At 40.1% G+C, this 20,790-nt stretch overlaps 4 protein-coding genes across 4 annotated transcripts; 2 read left to right on the top strand and 2 right to left on the bottom strand.

Moving 5' to 3' along the window:
* Window positions 1–3,132: 3,132 nt before the first annotated feature.
* Window positions 3,133–4,297, bottom strand: LOC124407765. The gene is made up of 2 exons (XM_046884263.1): window positions 3,943–4,297; window positions 3,133–3,870 (listed from the first exon to the last, which is right to left on the bottom strand). The coding sequence occupies exons 1-2, from the start codon at window positions 3,982–3,984 to the stop codon at window positions 3,271–3,273; spliced, it is 642 nt and encodes a 213-aa protein (XP_046740219.1). The 5' UTR covers window positions 3,985–4,297; the 3' UTR covers window positions 3,133–3,270.
* Window positions 4,298–6,112: 1,815 nt separating this feature from the next.
* Window positions 6,113–11,238, top strand: LOC124407764. The gene is made up of 4 exons (XM_046884262.1): window positions 6,113–6,509; window positions 8,009–8,089; window positions 8,430–9,073; window positions 10,817–11,238. Exons 1-4 carry the CDS (start codon window positions 6,465–6,467, stop codon window positions 11,199–11,201), a joined length of 1,155 nt encoding a protein of 384 aa, XP_046740218.1. The 5' UTR covers window positions 6,113–6,464; the 3' UTR covers window positions 11,202–11,238.
* Window positions 11,239–13,851: 2,613 nt separating this feature from the next.
* On the top strand, window positions 13,852–17,392 carry LOC124406815. Its single transcript, XM_046882426.1, has 2 exons — window positions 13,852–14,091; window positions 15,705–17,392. Exons 1-2 carry the CDS (start codon window positions 14,059–14,061, stop codon window positions 16,299–16,301), a joined length of 630 nt encoding a protein of 209 aa, XP_046738382.1. The 5' UTR covers window positions 13,852–14,058; the 3' UTR covers window positions 16,302–17,392.
* Window positions 17,393–17,904: 512 nt separating this feature from the next.
* On the bottom strand, window positions 17,905–20,693 carry LOC124406812 (zinc finger protein 880-like). The gene is made up of 4 exons (XM_046882424.1): window positions 20,015–20,693; window positions 19,290–19,547; window positions 18,673–19,194; window positions 17,905–18,518 (listed from the first exon to the last, which is right to left on the bottom strand). Exons 1-4 carry the CDS (start codon window positions 20,231–20,233, stop codon window positions 17,964–17,966), a joined length of 1,554 nt encoding a protein of 517 aa, XP_046738380.1. The 5' UTR covers window positions 20,234–20,693; the 3' UTR covers window positions 17,905–17,963.
* Between the last annotated feature and the right edge of the window lie 97 nt (window positions 20,694–20,790).

The following is a 20,790-nucleotide window of genomic DNA, read 5'->3' as shown; positions in this document are numbered from 1 at the left end:
AAGTTGGTAAGGGATGAGATGAGAATTACTTTCGCGATCGTTAGTTTTACCTTTTACCAAGAAACTGGTAAACGTAAATGTGCCAACCTGCAGGATAAAACGCACGTTCGTCCGCCTCCCGCATAATTAAATTCCCCATCGACAACTTTCCCTTTTTTTTTACGTTTGCGCGTGTTCTCCATTCATCTCTCTCTCTCTCTCTCTCTGTCTCTCTTTGTACAACTCTTATTTTCCTATCAGCTCGCTCACCTACCTGTCATCGGTTCCACGCACACGGTAACGTTTAATTTCTAGCTTGAAAGCTCTGATTCGTACAGAAAGGGCTGATTTCGGATGAACATCCGAACAGGGGTAAAATTCCGATAATTTCGCGTTGGCCAACCTTACGCGATTAGTGATATGGACGGGCGAATGCGTGGCGGAAAAATCTGGGGTCACATATGGGGGACATTGGCCAGAAGTGAGCGAGGGTGGACGGGGATGAACGCGAATAAACGCTGCGACAGTCAACCAGAAAAATGTTATACCTACCTCGACGAGCGAACTTCGTGGGGGTGATATATGTATAATTTCCACAGCGAAGAACGCCAGTTTACTTATTCATACACGGTACCGTGGAAAGACGAGGTCGGAGTAGTATTTGCACCCTTGAAACCAAAAGTGAATTTTCAAGAGAGACGTTAGAAGTGTGCGGTTACGTCCTTAATTATTATCATTATTGTTGTTGTTGTTATTATTATAATACGTTTGGAGGGAAGTCATCTGATTGATTTATTAGAAAAATTTGAGAATAAGTATCAGGTAAGTAATTTGGTTGACCGCAAAAAAAAAATCTTCCCTGAAACGATATCACTCGATCACTTTGTTCTAATATTCATCACCGATATCAGGGGTGTACGTTTTTATCGTACAAATGTTTTCCGATACTTCGGGTACAGTGATCAACATTCTTCAGATATTGGCACAGCCCTCGACTCGGTTGCTGACTTGGCGTGTACAGAAAGGATTTGCTTGGCACTGAGGGCGGTGTCTTGATTCAGAGAAATGGGTCGCCAATTAGGTCGAAAGGGGTCAGGTGCCAACTTGACTCGAGGATCGCGCCCCCCGTTCCTTTACCTCGTTTCTCCTCTTTCCTTTTCCCTGCAGGCGGAGGAATGAAACGAGTGTCTGGGTCTGGTGTATACAAATTTTACGCGTTTCCAATATCATCGGGGAATTTTGATTCCTCCCGTCGGTTTCACAGCTAAGATGTATTTATTTGAAAAATATTGTTTCATCCTCGGATATTTTTATCCCCAAATTCAGAATCGAATCTTTGAACGATAATTAATTAGTTGTGTATGGAAAGTGGGTCGCAGACATCGTTCGAAGGAAATTGCGTAATTCAATTTATGGCGGTTGTGTTACGAACGAGTGATCATTCGACGAACGTAGGTAGGTGTAGGTATAATTAATCTATAAGCTTCGCGAGGAACCGTTTATTTACATAAATTGCGTAGTACTACATCGGCGTGACAATTTCAATCGCGGCTATATGTTGATAATAATCTTGATTGAACAGTCAACAATCCTGCCACGTCATCGCGAGACCGTGGCAGCTATTAGATAATTGGCTCGTGACGAATCACCAATCTCCGCCGAGGAACTGAGCAAACAATTCAATCTTGCAGGCTGATAATAAACCGAAGAAAGGAGATCGCTCTTCAAATATCAAAAGCTACGTATATATATATATATATATATATGTGTGTGTGTGTGTTTTTTTTCTCTCGTCCATTAAAGCTGCTAGAATCAAAGCAATCAGGAATTTCCGTTAACTTTTCCGCAGGATATTAAAAAACCTCACTGCTCGGAGGGCGGGCAAAAAGAATGGCGAGTATATAAGCGAGGCAGATACTGAAGATCACACGCCCCAAACGATTAATTAACAACTTTTACCCTCAGCGAACCAGGAAGAGGGCGGAAGTTGTCCAAGTAAACAGGCGAAGGGGGAGTTTTCTTAAAATTGTAAAGCTCGCGCAAACGAGCTCGCGCCACACTGTTCGCTTTCGAATCTGAAACGAACTTTTCCTCCGCATATATCTACATGTCATACCTATAACAGTTAACGGCCAGCTTTAAGCTCTCCAGAGTCTAAGCTTCCAGCGTCCCACTATAGTTTTCAAACTATCCGCAAACTCTGAAAGTTTTATCACTCGCTAAACTTTTCTCCGCCAATGGCCGATCCCCTCCGTGGATTCAATTCCCACAACATATTATTTTAGTTTACGAATTGAATAAATCTCCTCTTTCTCCGCGAATCCCCGGTGATCTCAATGCCGTAATTGAAATAACGTGAACAGAGTTTACCTCTGCTGATTGTGAGCGTTACTGTGGCCGACTTCGTCGTATACTTATTCAATTTACTCACCGTTAAGACTTCCGAGAGTTAGCGGATTTATTTTCATTCGCCAATAATACTGCGTGCTCTCTCTCTCTCTCTCTCTCTCTCTCACTCCCTGTCAACTGCGGTGGTTGTAATAGATGTATAAATTACTTTTCGTTCTATGAAAACTTAACCAAATTCGTACAACAACCGATACATTATTTGAATGAAGGTCTTTACATGAGGCGGAAAATTGTAGTCACAAAAAGAAATCCTGTCGTAGGAATCGAATGAATGTTTTTAATGTGCCTACATTTTGATGTCGCGAATTTGATGGTGTGAAGAAAAGCGTTGAATTTTATCAGAATTGTTTTAGATATTCGTAGCAAACAGTCCAAAAGTGAGTGATTTTTATCATATTTAATTGTTAACTTGCAAGGTACGTGAAATTTCATCAAATTTCACCAGGGAGTTAAAGTTCAGTTGGAACCATCAAGTTTTCAACACACGAGTAGACTATTTCAGGCAATGTGATACAATTAATTCATTGTTTTTCTTTTTTCTAAATTCTGTATCAACAAATGTTTGAAATGATATTCTTTGCAATTTTCATCGATGACTCTTTCTTTCGAGTATATGCATCTACATCGTTGCATCGTTAATTTAGTTACAACGGAAATTATATCCCGTAGTTTCTACGATCTCGCGTGGAAGGCAGAATCGAAAGATGTATCCATAAACTACTAGAAAAATCAAGCTTCATCTCAAGCATATAAACTGAACTCAACACATTCTTCTGGGAACGGTAAGCTTTCCTCGGTCACATAACATGCCGAAAGACTTATAAAAAAGTTTCCACTTTGTCAGGTCAAGTTGAAGAATGATTTTCGTTGCACAGCGCGGTGTTATTTTCTATAAGCAGTCGGATAGTCCGTAAGAAAACTACCAGTCGAAACAAAGGCTCCAGGACCACCAAGGATGCCTCCTTTATTTGCGAACCATCCGTTACCGCCGAAGAACCCGGCAGGATCAAACCTGTTCGTGTAAAATCCGGAGTCGTTTAACCCAATCAGATTGGCGAGGGGCCCATTAGCGAGTTGTTTGCTGCCGTTGCTTCGTTCGTTGGGAACGATCGAGCCGAGGTGGTTCAAGTTCTCCTTGAGCTGTCCAATCCTGTCCTGGAAGAAGGTTTGGGGGGAGAATTGGACCTTCTGCGCAAAGGGTGCGAGGATCCAGGAAAGTCCTTGCTGTCGATGCGCGCCATTATCATCCGTGGCATTTCGCGTGCTAGTCGACTTTTCCTTTTCCGACAAGGACGATGACGTCGGAGGCGAAACCCTCTTCGCGCTGGATGTTAACTGCTCGTTCGACGTCCTCGCAGAGGGTCCGGGAACTTCTCCAACCTCGGCTTCCCTCTTATAATCCCCCTGCAATCCCGTGTCTATTTCGTTCCCTACGCCCGTTTCCGAGGTGCCGTCGATGGGCTTGGAATCGACTTTCGCGCTCTGGAAACAGACATTGGAAACGAAAGATTGTCAGTGTTTTTATTGAACAAAGTTTGTGACGGGTGTTCTCACCGAGAGAATTAGCAGTAAGAACAGCGACAGGATAGACAGCATGGCTGGAGTTTACTTCCTTCCGTGATCTTCGGCAATTAACGATTGCCAATAAACTTCCGTCGATGCTTTTCCTGGACGTATACTTGCCGTAAGTCTAACCCGAAGCGAGTCGAACCCGTCCGCTTTATAGACTCTTATCGGCACTGACCGATGCGATGTTATAGGGGTGCCCCCATATCCACCGCTTAGAGATAAATTTAACGGGATTAACTCACCGCAATATCCGTTCCTGCCGTCTGTTGCGTTATGGTCTATTACACGTATACAGATATCGAAGAGCCTTGAGCAATTTCGTTTTTTCAATACTATACGGTATGTGGGCTGTATTAGATCGCTCGGTTACCCATCGGCTCAAAGGATGATTTCATCTTCCAGTGAAATCAATCACTGTAAACAGCTACTGAGAGAACATGGAATGGTTTATAACGTCCGGAACAATTGATGGTACTAAAGTAGGCGAGATTCAAACGGCCGGGTTTCATCGGGAGAAAGAAAATATTTGGAAAGGGAGAAACTCGATGGTCCTTCGACGTTCCTGGAAGGATGGTTCCATGCTCCAATGAAATCGATCACTATAAACAGCTACTGACTATGAGAGAACATCGAATGGTTTATAACGTCTGGAACAATTGATGGTACAAAAATAGGCGAAGATTCAAATTGCTGGGTTTCATCAGGAAGAAGAAAATATTTGGAAAGGGAGAAACTCGATGGTCCTTCGACATTGCTGCACAGACACCAAGTTTCAAGTCTCTATACGCAATACATGCACCAGTAGAAAAACACGGGGTGAATTAATCAGGTCCAGTTTTCGGTACAAAGCTATTCTATGTTGCATCAGAAAAGGTGTATTTCGATAAGAAAATGAGCGGCACGTGATCAAAGAGTGTGATGGAATCTCATGGAAAAAACATGTTTCCTCTCTTCTTGTAGTCCTTTCAAGTCGGTCAGGTTCGCTGGCGGGATTTCTTGCCATCTCTCCTTCTTTCTTGTTGGGTTGGTACATAAACGAGTGTAAATTAATACAGGAATTTAAAAGGTAAAATTCGACGATAATATAACCGGTCCTGCTGTTTTAAGCAGACTGCAAACTCTGCGGCGACTCAGCGTCATCGAACATGTATAATAAGGTATACGCGTTGGGTATAACGCTCATACCTACACCTTATGCCAACTGTCCTTGAGATTTGCCGGACTTGTCTCGAGGCTGCGCGTTCCCTCATCTCTACAATATCTTGTTCAATCTCATCGTTGAAGCCTGCATCCGTAGCAAGGTCATAAAACCCACGTCCTACGGTAGAACTCCTGCATCCTCCATTAAACCTTTATCAAATCGATCAGACGCCAGCTGCTTAAATATCTCGTTTATTATTCAACCTTCGATCCGACTCCCGAGTTCAAGGAACGATCATTCTTACTGACAGTGAATGAATTTGTCCCCGACACAAGGCAGCTGACTTTATCATCCTGCTGGTTTCATCTATTTCTTTAATTATACAGCCCACAGAAAGGGTGGATATTTCCATTTTCAAAGGTGTAGATATCCTTGGATCGTCACGTTTCCTTCCCTCCTTTATACCGGCACACCAAAACGCCTGGAAGTTGCTAAAACTGCAACAAACGTCAGAATCGACAAGTTAATTTAAAGTTACACCGAGAGTCTTCGTAAAAACACCAGTATGAGGTAATAAACGAGCTCGTACGAATACCGAATGACGATCGATTACGTAGTCACGTCGTAAAATGAACGACTCGATTCCCCTTGTGTATAAAAAAAATACAAAACGACATTAAGGAACGGTACAATATTCATATGAATATATCAATCCTCTTTTCTTCGAACTCACAATTGGTTTGCGCAGAGAGAGACCGAGAGAGCGAGAGCGAGAGGGCTGGAGAGGGAGGGAGGGAGGGAGGGAGGGAGATACGCCTGATCCAAGGCACTGTTAAAAACCCGACTGGCAATATCCTTTTCCTCCGGGCATCGCGATCACCAATAACACGTATGTATCATACATATATCGCATTGTATCCGCATTATACACGAATATAATATTCGAATCGTTAGTCAGGATACACGGACGCGTGAAACTGAGTTACTTGCGTAGAACATACGTATCACGGATGCACGTCGTGCGTGTAATACGTGCCCGAAGGAGACGGTGTATGTATCTCAATTAAGTCGGTTGTAACCTGCAGGGTGTGTGAGTGAGTCACGACATTATGTATGTGTGGGTGGGATAGGAGGCTCCGAAACCGTTACAAGAGAAGTCTTTTCAAGAAGACCAGTCTCGAGTTACCAACCTGCCTGTCGTCAAGCACAGCTTGTCAGCGACAGAAAATCAACGCTGCAGATTTCGACGGATCGACGGATTTGAGCTGCAGCCTCGAGGATCGAGGGGAGGTCTCTTGGACTTGCGTTATTATACCTATTATCGGATCTAAAACCTAAAACTGGACGTACTGCGTGGGTAATAATCATGAGACTGGTGTGCTGCCTTTTCATCCTGTTCGTCGTTCACGGGGTAAGTGATTGTGTTGTTTGTTTTTTGCTGTTTAATTTTTTTTGGCATGCTTTTTTAACTCTTTCATATATTGTACCGATGGTAATGTTACCGTGATATTTACCCACAATTCTCAAGTTCTCTTATTGACTCTGTATAATTTGTTTTCACATCTTTCGGCTATCCGGCTGCGAGGTAAGAAGTAGAAAATGATATTTTGAATTCCATTAATCTGCCGCGTTTCTTGAAGACGAAGAAACGAAAAATATTTGTTCAGTACCTACCTAGACACACGCGTGACACTCCAACGTCGATTACCAGGTAATAAAGTACATGTGTGGGATGCTTTTGCAATGCTTTGATTTTCAACGGCCATACCCGATCATCTCGAGCATGCAGGGTACCGATGGGTGGGCAGGCAATCATGTTCCAAATCCATATAGAATTAAACGGTTGCACCAGGTCACCGTAGCTATGCGCGTTGCCTTTTGATTCGCCTCGCCGTCATTCTAACTGTCAAGGTTTTACATCGAGACCACCTGGATTCACTTACTCTTACATATAAATTATTCGAAAATCTTTCACGGATCTCTCGCGATGCCCGCCGGGACTTTGTTATCCGTCATTGCACGTGATTATCTACGCCGTCGAGTATATTTCCATATATGCACGTATGATATGTATATATATATATATATATATGTATATATGGGTGTAACATGAAACACGTGGTTGTACGCATGTCACGTGTAGGTATATTAATGTGAAAATGATACATAAATTCGTAGTCCTGATTTCCCTCGGGTGTCTCGGCCGAGAGCTTCGCGCTTGACATTTCGCTTAACTATATACCAGTGTAAAACTAACCCTGAGTAGTCATCGCCCTTCTTATACTTATATGTCATGTGTTGTTCACGGACGCGAGACACTTCGCTATGCGATTTGAGCCGATATCGGTATCGCCGAACCAAATCTTAAAGCCGGATTAGATCTCTATGGCACGATGAATCATGTTGGGCATGGCATGTTCTAGACTTTATTCTTCCTGTACCTGATCGTCAGAGACTGATTGTGAGTGAAAATGATGAACGATGAATGCAGGCATTTTTCTGGACGAAAAAACATTTTTCGTGGTCATCGGGACATGCGTGCAAAATATATTTTCTGCGTGACTAAAGAAATTGGAAACACATTCCTGTACCACCCGACACGCACACTCTACGCACGCTTGGCCAATGAACCCTTTTCACCATCGAGATTATTATTATTATTATTATTATTATTGTCCAGTCCCATATTCATTTTATATCTAAATTTCAGAATTTTGTAAGTGTTTGAAATTCGTAACTATAATTATATCTTATCGGCCAGATTAATTATTATCTAATATGCGGTAGTAATTATATACCTATTGCGCACATTATTATAGTTTCGCACGATGGTTGTGGAAAGAATTAATTTTTTATGTTGCAATATATAAAGTTTTTGTATTTACATACGATTTGTATGACCTGTTCTAGGCTTCCCCTGCGATCGTGAGGAAAGGACCGGCCTTTGCTAAGTCCGTCTATTCCAATGCCATCATGCCGGCTGCGATGCAAGTAAGTTTTAAGAAGCCATGGATCCGTAATGTAGTCTGCATCAGTTGACTTGTCATCGCAGGACTCACCGTCTGGTGAACTCTGGGTCACGCTTGAATCTGATAAATAAAAGATGTCACGAATATCAAAAACGTATATATTTATGTATATATGCAAGAATCGCGGATGCGAGGAATTTCAATGAAACGTGAAAAATTCATAACTATTATTATTATTATTATATTCATTACTACCATTAATTACTATTCATTAATAAAAATACTTGGAAACGAAAAAACATCCCTCCGCCATATTTTACGCCCATAAAACTCAAAGGATCCTTTTTTCTCTCGTCGCACAGGTTATATTCCACGCGGTTGGTGAATTGAAGATACACGCTGCCGAAGAGGAGGAGGAAAATCTGTTACGCACACCGTCGACGAGTCCGCATCCCCCTGGACAGAGACAACCGTTACCCGCCGAGGTACAAACGCGAAGCGACGTCGAGACGTCGACGATATCCGACGAGGAGAAGTACTTCGTGTCACCCGAGCGGTACCAGGAGGAGGCGTTGATAATGGCGAAACCGCAGGGCGAGAATTCCGGCCAGATTGGCGGGGGTGAAGCTGTGACTCCGGAAGCGAACCATGAGGAATCGGAAGTTGTCTACGGGCTACCGGAAACCAACTACGAGATTCCCGAGAGGGATCAGGAAGTGCCGGAAGAGAGTAACGCTCATCTTCCTCTCGATGGACAGACGGTTAGCAGGTGTAGACCAGGCTATCAACTCGTTGCTAACATGCCTAAAGAATCGACCGTCGACAGCGTTGTCAAGCAGATTTACAACATCATGGAAACATCCTCGTCGGGCTACAAGGACGTCGCCCAAACTTCGCCGGAAATGGTCTCAACTTCAGGGACCGAGTGCATCGAGGCAAAGAATCCAGGACATTACATTCCGGCCGATGATAAGGAAAAATCTGACGAAGATAAGGACGATGCGAGGTGAGTGTTTCAATTTGGTTCTGTGTACGCGAAACGAAGAAAAGCTTGTATAATGTTTAAGTTGGCCAAATCTGATGGCACTCGTGTTGAGCAGATTGATTGACCGAAAATCGGTACATTTTATTATTTCATTACAATATTATAAAATAGTCGGAATTATTGTTATTATATTCGTAAAGAGCGAAATAAGATCGCTTTGGAAATTTAAAATAAGGTAATATTGGAATTATAGGAAAAAGCTTGGATCTCGATGCTGCCTTTCAAATCGCTTCGAAATCGTTATAAAATTATTAGATTCGTTCGATTTCACTTTATTCGCTTTATGCTGATGACCATTATCTCCAAATTCGATAAGACAAAGAAAAACTGTTCAAGCGACTTTGCAGAGAATATTCTTTTGAAATCGAAGAAATCTATTAAATTTTTAACCATTTCTAAACGACTTAAAATGAAACATCTAAGTATATCTAAGGGTATTGTTAATAATTCCATCAATTTGGAATTTTGTATTTTCAAAAAGATCTTCGTAGCTCAATTTATCCAATAATTTGATAAGCACCCAACGGTTGACTATCTCATAATAATATTAATAAAAAAATACCGATTTTTGGGTCACCAACCTCGTTAATTCCGCTTTGAGAATTTCTGGGTAATATTAACCGGTTAACATTTCCGTTTCGGTAAACTCGCGCAAAAAACAAGCGCGTTTATTTAGGTGGAAGAATCGTTAACGTTCATTAAAATCACACCCGACTCTGAAATACGTTTCATTTCTTCGAATTAATATTTGAATGCGCCTCGGGATATTTGGCTGAATAATATCACCGACGATGAGCCTCGGTATTCTACTCGGGTACTAGGCAGGTATACCTACGTTAAAATGATTCCCCGTTTGCACGGTTTATCATGGCTGACGTGTACCTCCTGCGTGAATATTAGCTATACTTTTCCGCAAGATCGTTAATCGTGAAGGAATCGTGCGGATATAAATGAATTATCAAGTTATTTAGCAACGTGAGTCACTTGACACGGTATTAACCGTATAACCGCCTCGAGGTATTTGCGATTACTTACCTCGTCCCTATCAATTACCAACTGGGCGTGCTAGCAGTTCCGAATTGTAAATCTATTACAGAAATTTTCACTTTTACTCGTTATCTCGTTTCAGCTCCCAATTATTCCTGCACCGCGGGCTGTTATTAGCCGATAACAGGCCTGTTTATTCCATGAATCGTATTTCACTTCCATGCAACGTGACCTAGTTTTATTAAACTCCATCTCGAGTCATTACCACCACCGAATCTTGTAAAATGATATTCAATCGCAAGAGCAAACGCCCTAATTACACCGCCTGTCGTAATTTCGTTAAATTGCTGTTTTACGATTCATAAAATAATACATCGCATGTAGAAATGATGAACGACAAATACGGCTTGAGTTCGACGTGAATGGTTCTCAATGCTATTACGTGTTAACTATTCCGTGTCATCGAAACTCCTCTGTTTACTTGACCAATTTTTTTTCACGGTTAATCAACACATTTTCCATTGCGTCACCGTTGAATCTATAAACAGCAATTAATACTTGCTCAATTCTGTCATTGGATCAAGGCTAATGGTGATTGTATAGCATAATTTGTAGCCAGTTTCGATTGGATGGAAAATTCCAATCGATAAAAAATGTGTAAAACTTGTTCTTCGAATAACAGTAAACTCTTCATTAATTTCCATATTACTTCGTCAGGTTCACGCTCCTCGGCGAGAGAGTCGACCAGGTGCCGAATCCGAGTTTGGTCGCCTTCCTGAGGGCTGGAAACACGACCACCAGCTCGACCCTTCGCCAGATGAGCGAGCTTTACGACGTCATGAGCAAAGACGCGAGGAAGCAGGGCTTCGCAATGTACGCCGGATACTCGGACACGGTCCTAAAGTTCCTGCAGGAAACCTCAGGCGGCGGAGCCGGCGTTCAGCTTAGATTACTGCTTGAGAAAGTTATGGAGAAAAACGAGTTGATGAGATACGATGCGATAGTAAAAACGAGGGCGATGATCGCCCTTCTGAAGGACCCGGGCAGCAGGCTGAGCACCGATCTCAGAAACCAGGTCTTGCCGATGCGCTTCGTGCTCTGAACCATGTATCCGACCTCGAGGGCCTCTTCGCAGCGCTAAATTGTTGTTGACTGTTTCGTTGTGCCCTTTATTTTTTAATATTTAGTCACTTTTATATTGTATAATTACTGCAATGCACGCATGTATGTACGCAAGACTGTGAAACAAGAAACTGTGTCTCAACCATATGACTGCCCCTGTATAGGCTCAATAAATAATGTTATGATTAAAAAATTGGCTTTAGTGGGAGAGAGAAAATTTCCGCCGGAGTAACTAGCTGTAGGAAATCGTTTTATGAAAATTTCACCTGTAAATGTAGCGTCAGATCATTATACTTTTACTTCCAATTGAGTAATCATCGTCTCGATATCGTTCGATATGATTTCGTAACCCCCGAAATCACACTGAAATCAGTAATGATGAAATGAAATTATGCATTAGTAATCATTCGTATAGATGAGAGCAATCATTTATGATTACAGAAATCTCATTTTAAATTTAAGAAATCACATGAAATCTCAGAAATCATCTAATCATACATAGTGAAATTTATTTGTCAAGTAATCTCTCGTAATCACTCAATAAAATGTAAGTAATCATGATGTATTGTGAAAGAATTTTTTTTTTTTTGAAAAATTTTACGAATATTTCAAGCCGTGGCAAAAAAAAATTTACACACGTTATGGAAATTCAACTCCTTTAAAGTCATTCTAAAATTGCAAATCAGTGATTTCTGTATAAACGTTTCTAACAACCTTAATCTAGCGATACTCTAGTAGTTATTCGAATCTGATCAACAGTCCACTTACAACCAGAACATATCTGTATCTATAACTTGGTGGTAATCAATAAAGTGAAAGATATTTCAGGATACCCGATACCTTGCATGGTTAGAAAAAAAATGTCCCAACAAGTCCACTAAAATTTTTGGATTGATTTAATCATTTTTTAATGTATTACGAAGTGAAAAGAAAAGTACAAAGTACAAATTAAATATTGATACGACAATTGAAACGTTAAAATTACAGTAATTTGCGTCACATTTACTAACAGAGATGTAAAAAATAACACAAACTTAAAGTGGACCTGCTGGGACATTACATTTAGTTAAATTTCTCTAACAGTATATATTCATGTATAAAGTCTTCCCCATTTGTCAAACTTAACTCATAACGGTCCCTTCAATTGCTCACTGAAAACTTTTCCGGAAGTTTGAAAGTTGTTAGAAGTGACCCGGTTTGCGCTCCACGAGGAGCGGAGAAGTTCATGTGTAGATACTATACGCAAAAGGTTGTTACCAAACTGTAAATCTGCCAACTAGCGCTCTGATTCACGCCGAACAAAACAAGGGTTCGTACCTTCTGCACAAACGTGTGTGGGTGTTGAAATCCCGCTGGGAATTCGCACTGCAATCTGCATTCATTTACAGGCTGCCAGATTCTACGGGGATTCCACATTAATCCAAAACACTTTCTGCAGCACATCATGTTCGAGTTTTTGCGAATCGCGCGTTTATTTGCGAGGGGCTAATTGTCAAAGCTGTTCTTGAATCGATACCTCCTGCTGTTAGCTGCTTCGTAACCGTGTTCCAGGGTCAATACCGGCTTCGCGAAGCCTGCATGGATTATACCTTTTACACATCGCATCGGAGGCCCGATATACGAACCTCCCTCGTTCTTCATCCGCTACGGCAAATGTCAATCAGAATTTCGCTCCGTCGTCGTCATACCCGTAATTAAAATGAAGCCCGAAGTTTGTCATGCGAATATTCACTGACACGGGCTGCCTACCGTGAATATTAACAAGTTAATTATGATAATAAATGGGTTTTAACACGACCGTGTCACGAGCCTTGCTGGCCACTACACGCATCGCGACATCCTGTCTTCCTGCCGTATACAAACGTTCGCATTCGATTTTCAATGGCTGAAATTCTTTGGAAACTCCTCTTACTCACTTTCATGTCGCGGTGCATATGAAAGAATAAGTGGAAAAGAAATAATTCGATTGTTTGTCGGACTGCGGTATATTATACGTGTGCAATTTTTTTTTTCTTTTCTTTTCTTTTCCTTAAATTCTGTTCTTCCTGCAGCAAAGCAGATTACGCGTTACTCACTTCCATTCTCTAATTGTCATTGCGACGCGCCTTGAATTATCAATCGTTAACGAGATACGTGTGCATTCTTGGTTTACAACCAGCTTATGGTAAACCCCTGCAAATATGTTGCATAAAAATGTTAAGACACTAGCTTAAGTCGCGACGGTCAATCGGGTATTAAATATCGCATATAAATCGAATTTGATAAATCGAAGCTGCGGAAGTTTTATTTATTCGTTGTATTTTTAACAAAATAAAATTCATTTTTGAGGATATTTTGAACGGCCAGAGACGCGGTATGGAGATAAATACGATCCGTGCAATGTCACAGGGTGAATTTCACTGATTTTTGATAATTGTAAATATTTTTTCTACGGGTCCCTGACCCAGTATAACACCAAACAGAAAAAACAATTATTATTTATAGTTTGAGTAACGCGGTTTGGAAGGTGACGACTGCGCGTGCAAATTACGTGCCCCGGCTGCAAATGTATTGAGTAATTCCGAACCGACGATTTTGTCTAAGGACAGGGGCGTAGGCGACAAAGACACAATACAACAAGATTCAATTACTGTTTCACTTACGATTTTTTCTTTCCGACCCCATTGCATTGCGCAGTGGTATAAATTCGATTACCGCTTCGAGGTGCCTTTATTTCAATCCAAAGCACCTACCTTATCATTCAAATAATATTCCATCGTCCAGCTGCAGTGATTTTATACAAAAATTTGCCATTTTCGCGACACGTGCCCCTGCATAAGCTCGACAACATTATTAACATGAAGATTTTAATCGGATACTGTGTTCTCTGCGTAAGTGTTTCAAATTCTTTTCTTAAATTGTCTTTAATGTTAAGAAAGGTAAGTACTCGAGACCTGTTTCATGTGAGGAAAATATCTGATTAAAAATTTTTTAAATTCTCTTAAATTTCAAATTTCTGTTATAATTAATGATTCGTGAAAACGTAGAAAAACTTCATGAATTCAATACGAAAATTATAATACTGTTACCTCTTCGAAACTTTCGTATAATTTCGCGACTATGCAATTCTTCAAGATTTGGTATGAGGTGCATATTTGGCATAAAATTCTTTCAAATTTACATAAGTGTATACTTGAACGTTTCTCACGTATAATTTAGTAATCGAATGATTTGTAAACCGATGCCAATGAATTATCTGCAGAATTTCATATTATTTTCACTGACACACATTCACACCGGACGATTTTAATTAACGATATATGATGTAAAAAAAATATAGGTAATGCAGAAAATGTTAATCATCTAGTGAATAAAGTATTAAAATTACAGTGAGCAAATTCAGGTACTGAAGAAAAAATTCGTTGAAACAAAATTTTGACGTCTTTCTTATTTTTATATACCGTACAAAAACTGCCACAATAGAAGAAATACTTTAAAACTAGTTATTATTTTTCAGCAAGTTACGACATCCGCATTTTATTGATTTAGCATTTGCACTTGTAGATCATAAATATCTTGCAAGTAACAGAAAGTAATTTAGTTTTCCGGTTTCTCTGACAATTTTATACATCAAACCATGAAACCGCCCGCGCGCTAAATTCATTTACTCGTATAGTTTGAGTGATTCTTTGTTAGACGAAGGTGTCGCCAAAGGCCAAATATCCTTTCAGCCTCGACGCCTACCCATTTTTCCGCAATACGTCAAGTATATAATCAAGTTGCTGCTAATCAAGCACGACACGGCCCAAGTGAAATTCAGCCAACTTTTGATTATATTCATTAATATAATTAGATCTTAATAATTCGAGGTGCTCGAAATCCTCTTTTGTGGACGGATCTCTTCATGATTTGCTACCTAATTTCATAATTTGCGTACCTATTGTATTAATACATCTTTCCATACGAATTTTAATAATTTGCAAAATTTTTCGCAAATCGCTCACCGATGCACCCTGTACTCCTTGCGTCTCTCTGGCTAATTCCTCATGAATTATTACATTCTCACCCCGGCGATGTTCCGAATAACACTGTCACGTGCTATGATTTCCTCTTGGACTTTCCTATCTCTATAAATTGTCCCCCATACTCCTCCACTATCCGTGGGGATAAGAAATTGAACCTACGTACACAATACGAGGATAATATAGCAAATAGACGTGATGTATTACAAGGGTCCGGATGGGCACTCTCAAGTTGGGATACAATGAAAACAGAATGTACTGTTATTACTTGGCTGGTATACCACGTACGGAAGTATAATATTTACTCGATCGAAACTAATCGAAAATTAAAGTATCCCAATATAATCCAAAAAATAAACAGCTGTGTAAAAATAGTGAAAGATATTCCACGGAGTAGCAGATTAATTTTAATACAAAACGTGTTTTAGATTTGTAGATTGTTTGTGGAAATGCAGTTAACGATAATTGTCTGTGGATTTCAGATTTTTCTGATAGAAGTGCAGGGTAAACCGCAAATAACGAAGCTATTCCCGGTTAAAGAATTGGCAGCATTTCACGAGAGGACCAACGACATAAAACCGCTCGACAAATTCCTTGGCAAGCTACGAGCTGGTTATAATTTTGTTTTCAACCGAGCCGAGGACACGAGTAACGTTGAGAAAATTTTGTCAAACGATGAGCCGAACCCAGACGTCGAAGCGCTGAAATTGATCTGGGCGAACGTGATCAGCCCTCTGCCAACCGCTTCGAGTGTCAATAAGGAATCCGATTTCACCTTAGGGCGGGCATTCGATACGGAAAGCAAGAAGGAAAACGAAATATCGAGAGGATCTCCCGCCCCGGAAGCTGGGGAAAAATCGGAGAAGGACAACTGGCTCGATGGAATCGAGGCGCCGAAAAGCGTCGGCGGATTAGAACTGCAGGATAATTCGGACGACGATAGCGTCGTCGAAACTACGACGCCGACGACTCTCCAATTGCCAGCGGCTCTTGGACGACATTTGTTGGAATGGCTCGGAAGTCTCCTCGGCTTAACTTACGGGGCTTACACCAGGGTGGCTCAGGCCATAAAGCAGTAAGATGTGCTCCGTCGAGAGATGAGAAAAAACAGGATGTAAGGGAAGTTGATTTTTTATCCGCCGTCAGACTCCGCAAAATCCGCACTCTGTAATGGATCGAATATTGTATCGATTACGTTAGAAGGATAAGTAATACAATCTTATAGTTGTAAGAAACTATTGCTGTTTGTATAAATAATAAATATGCTGTATACTTACCCTGTTCGTGCAATTAAAAATATTGTCTATTGAATCTGGGGGGTATTTTGAAAAGAGTTTGGCTCTTCGTCTTTGCGGCGCATTAACGGATTGGAAAATGGAATTTCGGTTTAACTGTATAATCGTTGATTTTCACTGTTGTTTACGAAACGACAACTCTTCACTAGGTTTCTTTTTATTCCAAAATATCTCGATCAGAAAAATACATGTGTATGTGATTTTTGGCAATCAGTATCAATATTATACATAACAAGACTTTTGTTGAGTAAAACGTATTGTACCTACATCGTAAAATACATCATCACTGTCTAAATGATTGTTTAAAAAATTATATAGTCTAGTCAATCTCGAAAAAGTTCTTAAAAATGAATCGATCGATTCACAGTCAATAAAAATTACAGTCAAATACTGACATGAATATGTAAGATCTTTGGCTCTATCATTATGCAGTATTATGAGATGTACATTACACGTTATATCGTCATAAAATTATCAAGACGCAAGGGAATCCCTAGAATTAGATAAATTAACTATCGTTATTATGATTACTTGTATAATTATACACTGGTGGGAACATCGTCCGATTACATTATGAGAGAGAGAAAAAAAAGTTTAAAAAAGACCAGCTTCGGCCTAATCATGTTTGTACAATCTATTGAGTTAATCAGACGATGACGTGATGAATTTGAATAAAGTTAAATCACACGTCAGCGTATGGAATAAGGTACTCCGAATTTTTGTTAACTTTATGACAATATTAAAATTAATAAAGTATATTATTAATTACATAGTTAAGTGAGTTACCGATTATCAGCTGATCCCTAATACAAAAAAATCTCGAAAATGCCTATAAATAAAAGCAGATCAAAACGTTACTGGCTCAATCATCGATTTAAAATTATCATTACTCAATTATTATTGTGATTGTAGACTAGATCCTTTCAAATTATCTTCTTTAAAGCTAGTCTAACAACTATAGGTCACCGTCTTGTGATCTATGGACATTGGCCAGTCCATAGTTTCTCCGATTCTTCACATCAACCGTCGATATTAACAGCTATGATATATTATTAAGATAACCTCACTTGATTCGCGAGTTGGCCGTCAAATCGTGATAACGTGACGGAAGCACGCGCTCTATCGAAGAATAAAATTACGCACTATCAGATCAGGTTTGATCAAATTTGCAATCATTACCAATTCAAGGTTTGTATAATATAACAGTTCAGTATATAACAGTTCAGTATATACCTGCTCATGACGCAAACCAGATCCAATAAAAACGGGTTAAGGTCGCGCACCTCAGTCAAAGATTATCCCGGGATTAGCCGACCTGAGCAATAACATTATTGCTAGCAAATTATTGCTCTTTGAAATTCAATATTACAATTAATGACAATTTTTCTTTTCTTGCATAAATCCTAAAAAAAACTACTCCAGTTTAGTTTTTTATATTACCTAAAACTATGATGGCATTAAATATCTCGTATTCTGTGGCAAGATTTCGTTCATATTCACAGCCAGCTGCTGTATTAAAGCTCCTTCTTTTAACGCCTGTTCTTTAAACGCGGAAAACGTTTGTATCAAGTTCGGATCCTTCTGAAGGTTTTGTATATGTTGAACAAAATGATTATCTTGTTTTATAAAATTCGAATTGTCTTTTTGTACAAAGTTTCCTTCCTGTTTGGGGGTAATATTTGCTATTTTGTCAAGCATTTCTTTTGAGTCAACGAACCCAGAATCCTTCTTCGATTTAGTTCGTTTAACTCCAGAATGAGTTTGCGTATGTTTATTCAAGTGATCCTTTCTCGAAAATGCTTTGTGACACACGTTACACGTGAAGTTTTTATCACCCGAATGAATGACGTAGTGCCTAGTACGATGTTCGTTCCGTTTGAAGGCTTTCATACAGACCGGACATTTGAACGGTCTTTCATCCGAGTGACCCCTCATGTGCTGATCCAGATGTTCCTTCCGTTTCAGCATTGCTCCGCATTCTTTGCACTGATATTTACGTTCCTGAAATTGCATCATTTTTAAATAACTAAAATATTGGTTGCGGTGCCATATGAAATTACCAAGTCTGTTTCCAAACTTTCAATTGTTTGATTCTAATATTTTTTTCACGTTTGAGGTAAGTTTCGACAAGATAACTACTACATTTTAGCCTTACCTGTATGTGATTTTGGATATGTTGTTCAATATCACTTTTATCAGGAAAGGCCAAGCTGCACTCAGGACAGCAATATAGCGTAGATCCATCGAGGGCAATGGTGACTTTAATCTCACCAGTTTTAGCCCTAAATTTCATTTTTTTTTCAGTCTTAGGCGAATCGGTTTGTATCTGTTGTTCAACTTTTATTGATTGCATACTGTTATCATTATCATGTCCCTCCATGTGGACGTTCAAGTCCTGAGGATTTATCGTTATCATAGTCATATTCTCAGAGCCAATATACGGATTACCGTTGCTTTGTAATTGGCCATTGCGTAAAACAGGAACGGTAGGAATGTTTAATATATTTTGCGGCTGTTCCATACTCTTTTGTACTTCTGATTTTTCTTTCTTAATTTGCGTTTGTTCCGACTGCAATTTTATCAACTGCTGCAAGGTCAATGGCAACGTCGTCGCTTGCAGTTTTTGAAGGTACTCAGCCATTGCCAAACTCTGCTGCTGCAGCTGTATCTGCGACTCCTATGGAATTCAAGGGAAAACGAAAAATGAATGAAACAATTTGAATTGAATGAAAAAGGAAAAGAAGATTAAGCAAAATTCTAGCTATTATTTACCATGTTTGAGTTCTCCACCTCTGTACCATCTTCGTGCTTTATGGAGGCAGACTCGGCTTCCGACGTGGTAGGAAAATACATGTTCGGTATTATTCGTACCGGCAGACTGTTGGGCTGGACGCTGAGAATGGTGGCAGTATTCTGTGTATAATTTGGAATGTTCAACGCCTGCATACCCTGCTTCTCACAGAGTTGCATCAGGGTATTATGGTCTGGCCATGCGAGTATTGTTCCAGGGTATTTTCCTGGCTGATTAATCTGAAAAATAAATGAGTTGACAGAAACAAGACAAACTTGGCACAAAATTGATTGTTAAAAATTGAATGAAAATCTTTCCACATATCTCTGTGATATACTTATGCTTCGGTAATGGCTCAATTCAAGTAGTTACCAAACGAGTCTAGACTGGTTTTCGTGCATCTTGCTTTCGATTCCAAGATTATTTTCAATTTTCTCTATCATCTTCTAGACTTTCATAGACTTGATAGCACGTAACAATGTCAGAATGCCCATTGCTGGTTAGCGTCAAAGATCTCACCAACGAGCAGAGAAAATTCGATACAGGGGGAAAAATTATTTCTGAATAAACGATAAGAACCGTACTAAAACTTGAATTGCAGTATTGATACATGGATATTGAAATCAGCTTAAGATTACCCAAGTGGTTTTCGCATCAAAGTGTCGAGTTGAGATTGTTTATAAATCGAATACGATTCATCTCTAACCTGCCCAGTGAGTAACTGCTGTTTTCCTGAATGGAGTCCTGTAGAAGGATTGGTGTAAACCGGAGTCTGGGTCCCTTGCAAGTTTCCAGGATCAGCAGCGGCAGCAACAGCAGCAGAAGAATTTGAATAACTTGAATTAGATACGACATTCGACCGCGACGTGATTTCGGAAAATTGTGGGAGAGAGCCCTGCGTATTATTATCATCGGTATAATTCATAGTTGGTTAGAAACGTCGACGATCGAGAAAAACGTAAAAGAAAAAGAAAAGAAAAAAATAGAGACGAGTAGGAGCACAACACGACAGCTTGGTTATCACAATTGCGTGAGAAAAAAAATCCCGACGAAATAACGCCGTCGGTTAGCGTTGGGTGGTTTTATAACCTAAAATACAAAACTATACGCGTACTGGACGCTGCTATTCAAAATCACATCACTTTCACGTTATCCCCTATGTACAATTATCACATATTTATTTATTAAACATGTTCAATCCTCCTTTATCCACCTGGACGCCGTCAGGCTCGCCGAATATTCACACCGATTAATTAAATTAAACTAAACTTTATTCGAGGCATCGTTAAAAAGAAAAATCCACGGCTCGCGTCTCGCGTGTCGTTCGTTCGGTTCGGTTCGGGTTCGTGGTTGGTTTTCAGTGTTGTTTGTCGACAGCGACACGGCGTCTCTGTAAAAACATGGCCGCCGCGCTAAACACCATTCCACATCTCACACACATGGGTCGGCCAATCAATTGAGCGTCTAGTCGAGCGCGTCGGC

Source organism: Diprion similis, chromosome 6 (assembly GCF_021155765.1).
Source record: "Diprion similis isolate iyDipSimi1 chromosome 6, iyDipSimi1.1, whole genome shotgun sequence".
NCBI classification, from domain to species: domain Eukaryota; kingdom Metazoa; phylum Arthropoda; class Insecta; order Hymenoptera; family Diprionidae; genus Diprion; species Diprion similis.
The sequence above is the reverse complement of the archived record's forward strand: the minus strand, read 5'-3'. Positions and strand labels throughout refer to the sequence as shown.

Bases quoted from the DNA above. Each gene is read 5' to 3' on its own strand.
- LOC124407765 (XM_046884263.1), bottom strand. From the start codon at position 3,984: ATGCTGTCTATCCTGTCGCTGTTCTTACTGCTAATTCTCTCG. The intron at 3,871-3,942 runs GTGAGAACACCC...GTCTGTTTCCAG, and splicing joins TCTTACTGCTAATTCTCTCG to AGCGCGAAAGTCGATTCCAA.
- LOC124407764 (XM_046884262.1), top strand. From the start codon at position 6,465: ATGAGACTGGTGTGCTGCCTTTTCATCCTGTTCGTCGTTCACGGG. The intron at 8,090-8,429 runs GTAAGTTTTAAG...CTCGTCGCACAG, and splicing joins TCATGCCGGCTGCGATGCAA to GTTATATTCCACGCGGTTGG. The intron at 9,074-10,816 runs GTGAGTGTTTCA...TTACTTCGTCAG, and splicing joins GAAGATAAGGACGATGCGAG to GTTCACGCTCCTCGGCGAGA.
- LOC124406815 (XM_046882426.1), top strand. From the start codon at position 14,059: ATGAAGATTTTAATCGGATACTGTGTTCTCTGC. The intron at 14,092-15,704 runs GTAAGTGTTTCA...TGTGGATTTCAG, and splicing joins TCGGATACTGTGTTCTCTGC to ATTTTTCTGATAGAAGTGCA.
- LOC124406812 (XM_046882424.1), bottom strand. From the start codon at position 20,233: ATGAATTATACCGATGATAATAATACGCAGGGCTCTCTCCCACAATTT. The intron at 19,548-20,014 runs GTTAGAGATGAA...TTTATTTTTCAG, and splicing joins AGCAGTTACTCACTGGGCAG to ATTAATCAGCCAGGAAAATA. The intron at 18,519-18,672 runs GTAAGGCTAAAA...ATGCAATTTCAG, and splicing joins ATATCCAAAATCACATACAG to GAACGTAAATATCAGTGCAA.